Source organism: Hyaena hyaena, unplaced genomic scaffold, assembly GCF_003009895.1.
Source record: "Hyaena hyaena isolate Hyena2069 unplaced genomic scaffold, ASM300989v1 scaffold_2542, whole genome shotgun sequence".
Classification (NCBI taxonomy): Eukaryota; Metazoa; Chordata; class Mammalia; order Carnivora; family Hyaenidae; genus Hyaena; species Hyaena hyaena.
In genome coordinates, this window is record NW_024083179.1 from 16,823 (window position 1) to 26,395 (window position 9,573).

A 9,573-nucleotide genomic window follows, 5' to 3' on the forward strand; every position below is an offset into this window, starting at 1 on the left:
ATACAGTTATGGGATCTGTCCATGTATACTTGTTAAGTGCGTATTCATACACATGAACTGGTTAGGAGGGAAAATTCCGTAAACTGAGCAATAACTTAGACAGTTTGGAAAGAGAGAAGTGTTCTCCTTTTCTCTATTCTAAGTACCAGGCATTGTACTATAGGCAGATTTTAAGATGGGGACTGAGAAACAGGTGTGAAAGAAACAGGTGAGTTAAGGACCTTTTAGTTTATATATACTATGATTTAGTGTCCATAACACGTTAGGATTATTATTCCCACTTTTATTTAACAGATGACATAACTAAGGCTCAGGGAGGTTATGTGTTTTATCTGAGCTCACACAGCTAGCAAGTGTTTGGGATCTCCTATCACACTCCAGAATAATACTCCTCTCTCCACTGAACTCCCAGAGATCAGTTTTTGATGGGTCCCTGAGGGATTCCTGCCAGAGAGTTGCCCTTCCTGCAACCCCCCAACCGCCACTCCAATGAATTTTTTTTTTAAATCTGCGGAGTCCGGGCCTGGAGCCAGGTAAGACCAGAACCTCCATTTCAGGGGCTTTCTCTAGAATCCGTCGCTGTGGTTACCTCCAGTAGAATCTGTTTCAGGAAGAGGTCTGATCAAGCTTGATAGCGGTGCCATCCATCACTGCAGGAGGGCAGAATCCGGGGCTGGGGGCCACACGTCGAGAGGGGAGGGGCCTGGGAGCGGCCCCCTTGTGACCAGCCCTGAGAGGTCAGCAGGAGAGAACGTTGGCTGAGGAGCGCCTGTTACAGCAGCGGCTGCTGACGTTCTGTATCATGCGCCTGTGGCCAAAGGTAACCCAGACCCTTAAGCAAACAGCCGGGCCGGGACCTGGGCGTTGTGGGGCGAAGGTGGGAAGGGGCAGGGACTTTAGGGGTCGAACACTTAAGATAGGGGCGGTGAGTGCGTGGAGGGCGTGAGAGAGTCCGGATTCTCAGAGGAATAGGGAATGAAGGTGCTGAAGCAAGAAACGAGGTGTGAGAAGGAACACAAGCGTGAAAAGAGCGTGAGAGGGCGCAAGAGTTTGGGCGACCAAAAGACAGTGCAATGCGCTTGAAGGTATTGAAGGTAGCGGCAAGGGTGGAACACACCCAGTCCCAGCAGCATAGGTAAGGTGGGAGAAGGAAGACACTTTCTTTCCCTGAGCCCAGTTTCCATAGGTAGTCCCCTTTTAGCCATTTTTAAGGTAAATTTTGACCCCAGTGGGTTTTGTTGTTGTTTTTGTTTTTGTTTTTTGTTTTTTGTTTTTTGTTTTTTTTTTCAGAATATAAGGAAAGAACGTCAGAGGAAGCTATACCAAAGTGAGGCTGCGCAAAGCGCAGGAAAGGCAGTTAGAGGGTGGCGCCTTATTTAAAGAAGATTCCGTCTCCACGTTAAATCTCAGGCCGTACCACACCCCCACGTTTTCCTCCCTTTCCCCCACTCCATTCCCCTACTCCCAGCACGATTGGATCGCCTTTAAACCAGGTAACTGCCTCCGTCTCCTCAGCAGCTCCTGGAGCCCCCGAGTAAAATGGGTGGAGCCCGCAGCGGTCTCTGGTTGAGTTCACGGTGGGAGGGGTGCTGAGGGCGTTAATGGCGCGCCGCCGCCATGACGCTGGCAAGATCATTCACAGAAATCCCTGTCTCATTCCGTCTACAGTCGCAGCTCCATTCCAGACGCCTTTCTTCTCAGGCCGGGCGGTGAGCTGATGGCCCAAGTTCGGGAAACTTCCTTGCCTTCCAGCTCTTTGGTCCGTTAGAGTTCAGACGGTAGGGGAGGAGTCTCGCCCGAGGAGGCGGCCGAAAAGGCGGGGGAAATGGAAAAGGAGGCGGTGGGAGCGGCGAAGGCGTGTTCAGGCCTGAGAGCTCAGGAGGCGAAACTGGAGCCTTTACAAGAGCGTAAACCTCTTTCGGAGAAGTTGACGTGGAGTGACGCCGGCGGCGATAAGGAGGTGCTCCTTTCAACCCCACCTCGTTGTTACAGTAGTTCCTCGCCCCTTTGCCCGCGCCGCAAGCCCCGCCCTCGGCCCCAGCCCAGGGCCCGTGCCCGAGGCCCTCCTGGGCCCTCGGCCCCACCCCTGCCTCCCGCCCATTCTTCCCCTCAGGCTCTGACCCGGCCACAGCCCTGGCGCAGATCTCGGCTTAGATCCAGGCCCAGGTCTAGACCCCAGATGCTGCAAAGCTGTTCTCCTGACCTAGGTGGCCCTGGGGATCGAGGTGGCTTAGGGGACTGGTTGCTGGAAGTGGAGTTTGATCAGGGTCCTACAGGCTGTTCTCATGTAGAGAGCTTTAAAGTGGCTAAGAACTGGAGGAAGAACCTGCGGTTGATCTACCAGCGTTTCGTTTGGAGTGGGACCCCAGAAACTAGGAAACGTAAGGCAAAGTCGTGCTTCTGTCATGTATGTAGTACCCATATGAACAGACTCCACTCTTGTCTCTCCTGTGTCTTTTTTGGCTGTTTTACTGAAAAACATATTCACAAACATGCAGAAACAAAACAGCATAATTTAGCTGTAGACCTCTATCATGGGGTTATATATTGCTTTATGTGTAAGGATTATGTATATGACAAAGACATAGAACAGATTGCCAAAGAAACAAAAGAGAAAATTTTTAAATTATTAACTTCCACCTCAAGAGATGTTTCTCAACAACAGTGTATGACATCAGGTGTTGAAGAGAAACATTCAACCTGTGACTCAAAGGAACAGGAACCAAAATTGGTGAAACCCAAGAAAAAGAGGAGAAAGAAGTCGGTCTGTACTGTAGGACTGAGAGGGCTGATCAATCTTGGGAACACGTGCTTTATGAATTGTATTGTCCAGGCACTTACCCATATTCCTTTATTGAAAGATTTCTTTCTCTCTGACAAGCATAAATGTGTAATGACAAGCCCCAGCTTGTGTCTTGTCTGTGAAATGTCTTCTCTTTTTCATGCAATGTACTCTGGGAGCCGAACTCCTCACATTCCTTATAAATTATTGCATCTAATATGGATTCATGCAGAACACTTAGCAGGATATAGGCAGCAGGATGCCCATGAGTTCCTTATTGCAATATTAGATGTGCTGCATAGACACAGCAAAGATGATAGTGTTGCACAGGAGGCCAATAACCCCAACTGCTGCAACTGCATCATAGACCAAATCTTTACAGGTGGCTTGCAGTCAGATGTCACATGTCAAGCTTGCCATAGTGTTTCTACCACAATAGACCCATGCTGGGACATCAGTTTGGACTTGCCTGGCTCTTGTGCCACATTCAGTTCCCAGAGTCCCGAGGGAGCTGACAGCACAGTGAGTAGGGATGACCACATACCAGGTATTCCCTCACTCACAGATTGCCTACAGTGGTTTACAAGGCCAGAGTACCTAGGAAGCAGTGCCAAAATCAAATGCAGTAATTGCCAAAGCTATCAGGAATCTACCAAACAACTCACAATGAAGAAATTACCTATTGTGGCCTGTTTTCATCTCAAACGATTTGAACATATAGGTAAACAGAGACGAAAGATTAATACTTTTATCTCTTTTCCCTTGGAGCTGGATATGACTCCATTTTTGGCCTCCACTAAGGAAAGCAGAATGAAAGAAGGCCAGCCACCAACAGATTGTACACCCAATGAGAATATGTATTCCTTGTTTGCAGTGATTAATCACCATGGAACTTTGGAAAGTGGACACTACACCAGCTTTATCCGGCAACAAAAGGACCAGTGGTTTAGCTGTGATGATGCCATCATCACCAAGGCTACTATTGAGGATGTACTCTGCAGTGAAGGGTATTTACTGTTCTATCACAAACAGGGTCTAGAGAAAGAATAGTCTTACAAGACACTTGCCAGAAAAAGAAAAAAAGAAATGAATATACAAGGATTCTAAAGTGACACACAAACCTACCTGGAATGGACAATGACAATACCCATACAACAACAAGCATCTCTTGAAGTTTGACAAAAACCTACCCTGGCATGTACAATGACAACTGCACCTATAAGACAAGTAGCACCTTGATATAAAGAACCTATTTTACCATGGCTTATGGGTCTGTAAGAGGGAAAAAAAATACTAACTAGTGACTGTTCATCCTTAAGAAATGGGAAGAGGGATAAGAGGCTGAAAATGGTCATTAAAGCATAATTAAATGAACAGAATGCTTTAGATGGGGAGAGTGGGAATGGAGATGTTCTGCCACTGCTGTATGTCATTTGTTTCTACAAAAGTGCCATGTGAAACCAGGGAGTATTTGTACATCAACAAAAAGCTTCACAATTGGTGTTCTAGCTGTGGCTGATTAGTCAAATGGTTTGAAAAAAAAGAATATTGAAAAATAAAATTTAAAAAGTATTACAAGAAAATATTTAAAAAGAAGAAAACCTTTTTAATTTTAAAAAATGTTTTTAAATGTTGAAAATTTTAAGTCAAATAATTTAAAAGAAAAGTTTTAAAATTTAAAAGTTTTTTGGTTTACAATTTCAAAATTATTTAAATAAGGCTTAAAAATAAATTTTAGAAATTCTTAGTTTAAAAAGGTAAAGTGAATAAAACAAGGACAAATATAAAAAATGAAAGTTTACAAAAAAGTAAAAGTGAAATTTAAAGTTTTAGAAGTAAAAAGTTAAAAGGGAATGGAGCTCTTAAAGTTACATTTTAAATGAGACCATGAAATACATGTGTTGAAAAATGAGAAGTTAGCAAAATTCATGAATAGTTTAAGAAATAAAATTTCCAAAAATATAGAATGGGATGAAAATACAAATTTAAGTTTATAGAAAAGTTTTAAAGGAGGAAAATTTAGAACAATTCAAGACAAGACAAAATTAATATTTTTTTAATTTAAAAAATTCAGTGGTGCCTAGGTGGCTCAGTTGGTTAGGCATCTGACTCTTCATTTCGGCTCAGGTCATGATCTCATGGTTCTCTCTCCCTCTCTCTGCACCTCCCCCACTTGTTCTCTCTCTCTCTCTCTCTCTCTCACTCTCTCACTCTCTCTTTCTCTCTCAAAATAAATAAATATTTAAAAATTTGAAAAGGAAAAAATAGAGAAAATGGGGAATTTTAAGATATACCTGAAGGAAGTCCAGTTTGAGAGACTTAAATGAAAAATAAATATTAAACAAAAAGGATAAAAACTTAAAAATTTTAAAAGTAAAGTAAATAAAAAAGTAAAAACATTTTAAATAGAAAAAAGAGTAAAATTAAAAGGTTTATTTTTAATTTAAACATATTAAAGTGCATACGGGTATGAAAAATAAATGGAGGAGATAAGAAAAACAAAACAAAGGGCTTGTGAATATTTTTTTAGTATTATGTTGACACATAAATAGAATTTGAAAAAAATAATCTTAACCATCATTTTACATCCAATTGTGATTGCTGCAAGGCCTGAACTCTAGCCTGCCTTCACTTTCAGATTCCACACCCCATCTGATTTTGAAAGAAGCAGAGCTGTTTCTTAGGAAAAATCAACTGCATCTGAGAAAGATGAATAGTAGGGACTCTCTCCCATTTAGAACTGCATTATTGATACAAATTCTTTGCTACTGAAAAGTAGTTCTTGACAGTTTAGTGGCTTAGGGATATTAGATCACAACTCCAGCTCTGGCTTTGATGTTCAAGCCCCATGGCCTGATTGAGAAGGTGACAGGGTCCCATATCTGAGAACATACCACCTTCTGCTCTCCCACTTCCCTTTCCATGGGGAAACAAGACCTTTAAATTTCTACAGTAGAGCTATGGGTTTGTACTTGACAGTCCTACTCATTCCTTATCCCCCCCCACCTTTTTTTTCCCTCCTTTTTCTATTATTCATGCCTGGTTCCCTGAACCACTTACTTACCTACATTTTTGAATGCCAGCCTGTAGGGCTCCTTCTCTGTTTACCTGGTGGCTTCTATTCCTCCTTCAAAACTCAACTCACAGATGACTTCTCTGGATCCTTTTCTGAATGTTCTACAAAAATATAAATTGGAAAATTGTTCCTCACCCCTATATCCCTCTCACTGTGCCTCAAAGTACTTTGTCTGTACCTCAGTGATATTCTACTGTGAATCTACTGGAGCTTTGTGACTGTCTGCCTCTCTGTACTGAGCATTCTGTGAACAGGGGGCCAAGCCTTACTCATTTCTGTGTTAATAAATGTTTGTTGAATATGAGGAAGAGTTCAGTTATTTGCTCTATTCACCCTCTCAGTAATGTGATCTCACCCATCTTCTCCATCAAGCCCTCCTTAAGTGCCCTGTGCTGTAATGTAGTGTCATCAGGATTGTATCTTCCCTAAAGACAGTGGATGAAATGCTACTCAGCTGCAGGGGATGGCTTAATAAAGTAGGTGCTCAGTGAGGAAATAGCCAGGCTATGTGGAGGGAGTACCAGGTACAATGCAAGAAAAGAGCACAAGCTTGAGAACTGATGATCATGAGAGAATGGGTGGTGAGGGAGACCAGCAGCTGAAAGTGATATTGGGTTTGTGGCAACACTATCCCTCACCACACTGTTCCTGAGCTTCCCACAGTGTCTCTCACCTTACAGTTGTGTACCACACCTCTCCATGGTGTACTGCATAAGTTTACCTTCCCAGGAGACCATGTATCTCACCATTCCACACTGTTTTGTATTACATGGCACACCATAACTGTGACAGAGGAGTGATGTCCGGTGGCTATGTTTAGTAGAGGAGCTGTAGGTTGTCTGCTTAGCACTCTAACCCTTCTCCCATTCCTTGTGGTTTCACTGGGGCTACCGATCACCTTGTCATGCTCCTCTCACACCTCCCCGTAGTGAACACGTTCCACAGCCTAGGCCAAATGAGAGTTCTAAATTCCTCCACTCCTCCACCCACACCCCTCCCACAAGAGCAATTCTGAGGATGACTATAGAACCTAAACAGGCCCAATCAGAGTCCATTGCTAAATTGGATATGTATAGACACTGGGAGAAAGAAGCTCCCTCTCCATGATGAAGTTTCTAGATTAGGATAACATTAATCTGAGAATCTTAGGGGTTGATATTCATATCATGAGGAGAAAAATAGAATTATAGATGGGAAGAAAGAACCTGAAGAGCATAATTTGAATTTTGTGGATCCATCTGTGCCTGAAGTCCCAAAGTTCCCAGCTTTCTGCACCAATAAAATCCTTTGTCCTTCTTAAGCTAGTTTGAGTTGAGATCCTGTCACTTGTAGCCAAGTGCTTTGAACACATTAGACATACTATATGGTTAGTGGGAGGCATCCTGTTTCTAGGACCCCAAAGGGAGAGAAAGAAGAGAATGGTGACCTCAAATGAATTCTGTCATATAAGATTGAGAAACCAGAGTGAATCCCTGCATGTCTTTAGCTCAGCTACTGACCTGTTCTAGGCTTCAAATTTTACTCACAGCAATGATGTAGCTATTCCCAATTAAAGAGAGAATAAGGCAATAATGTTTCATGGGTTCCGTGAATAGATAGGCCAGGTACTATGGTAACTGCTTTACCTCTATTATCTCACTGAGTTTACAAAGCAATCCTGGAAGACAATCATTACTGAACATATTTCACAGACTGGGAAAGTGAGACTCGGAATGGAAAAGTGGTTTGCTTAAGTTCAATTTACTGTTTTAAGTAGTTGGGTCAATATACAAACCCAGGTCCCCAAAACTTGTGGATATCCATTACAATTCAGTACATAAAACTCAAAGATTTTTGTTTATTTTGCTTTTCCTGATGTTGCTATGGAAGATACAATAGACCAAAATGGTGCAGAAGGCAGACAGCTTTTGACAAACCTAGATGATAAACCCGGAGAGTAATCTATCAATTGATAATAACAAAACTGCCCATGTTACAGGTGAATATGTCTCTATGGCAATGGCTGATTAGGAGAGTCAGATAAGGCTAAATGACTTTCTTAAGGATACACAGGATGGAGGAGGCCAAAATCCTACTCCATTACTAGATATATAGCTTTACCCAATGCCATATGCTTGACTGAGTTCCAAGACCTGGCTGTATGATCTAACCTTTTTATTGTCTGTGAAACCATCAGCTCTATATTTACACAAGTTTTCCTTCTAGCTTCAATACCGTGACCAGTACTTTGTATGCCACTTTCATCACTCACCTTCCCCATGGTCTTTCCAGGGGGCCCACAATACTAGCCCCTCAACCATAGATCCTTCCCACCTACCTGTGGTGGAGGGGCTTGCCTATTAGGATTTGGGTCCTAGATGGTCCAGTACTAATTTTTAATGTCCAATTATATTGTTTCCACACTATTTTCATTTCCTTATCTTGATTCATTCCAAACACACAATTGTATCTACTCTGGGCCAGGGTTGGAAATACATGTCTGTAAATCCCTTAGGCCAATCACACTATATGCTAGCTTCTTAATATGCTGGCAGAATGAATGCATGAATGAATAAACAAAATGAATTCCATCCTACACTTAGCTTTGGTAGTTGACTTTGTATCCTATTTTTCTGACGTTAAAATACTTATAAGAGTGCCTGATTTATCTATACCACCCACATCAACACACTTCTATTTCCATCTATCCTCCACACGTTCCATCTAGTTTTAGAGGAAAAGGAATCCTGTTTTCTTTTGGATGCTGCACCACTATCCTCCTCTGACTCATTCTTGACTGCCAAGAGACCTTACTCCCACACTCTTCCCTCTATGCCAGCAACTGTCATGCTTTTTTCTAGACATAATATTCAGAAAATAGACATCCCAGATTTTCTACGATGGTTCTTTAAAAACTTCTCCTCATTATCCCTATAATACATAAGAAGTGTTCCTCAATTCCCAGTGCTTCCTCCTGGAGTATATATTGTCACCAGGAGAAACAAAAAATGGTGTAAGGTCCTGATTTGAGGTTTGTGTTTAAAACAAAAATTCACAAACTTCACATGATGCTGCTGTACCTGGTATTATTTCTCTTTTTCCTTTCACTTCCAAGCTATTCTACATGTGTTTATCTTACATCATTGCCACATACTCACCTCCTACATCACTTTTAGTTCCCCAAATAGCTTCTGCCTATACTACACTTAAAACTGCTCTTGCTTAAGTACAAAATGACTTATTTTTTCAAAGTTCTTTATTTTGCTATTTTATACCATTTGTTAAAGAAATATATGATAATCAAAGACAGTGGGACAACAGACACAGAATATTTGATGTTAAAAATTTCCTCATGGGGTGACTGGGTGATTCAGTCAGTTAAGCATCTGACTTCAGCTCAGGTCATAATCTCACAGTTTGTGAGTTTGAGCCCTGCATTGGGCTTTGTACTGACAATGCAGCACATGCTAAGAATTCTCTCCCCCCACCCCTCCCCCACTTGTGCCCCCCCCACCTCAGGAGGAACACAAACCTACAGACACAGTTTAGACTTCTGACCATCATTATAGCCACCACCTGGTGGTGGTAAGTGCTGGGGGCGAGATAGGTAAGGAACTGCCAGGGTTAATCCACACTACTCTTTTTTTTTTTTTTACAAATAGTTTATTGTCAAATTAGTTTCTGCATAACACTCAGTGCTCATCCCCAAAGTGCCCTCCTCCATGCCCATCCCCCC

General features: G+C 42.2%; 1 protein-coding gene across 1 annotated transcript; it reads left to right on the forward strand.

The window, feature by feature from the left end:
- Nucleotides 1-1,379: 1,379 nt before the first annotated feature.
- Nucleotides 1,380-4,035, forward strand: USP51 (ubiquitin specific peptidase 51). The gene is made up of 2 exons (XM_039225663.1): nucleotides 1,380-1,493; nucleotides 1,669-4,035. The coding sequence occupies exon 2, from the start codon at nucleotides 1,826-1,828 to the stop codon at nucleotides 3,830-3,832; it is 2,007 nt and encodes a 668-aa protein (XP_039081594.1). The 5' UTR covers nucleotides 1,380-1,493; nucleotides 1,669-1,825; the 3' UTR covers nucleotides 3,833-4,035.
- The last annotated feature ends 5,538 nt before the right edge of the window (nucleotides 4,036-9,573 follow it).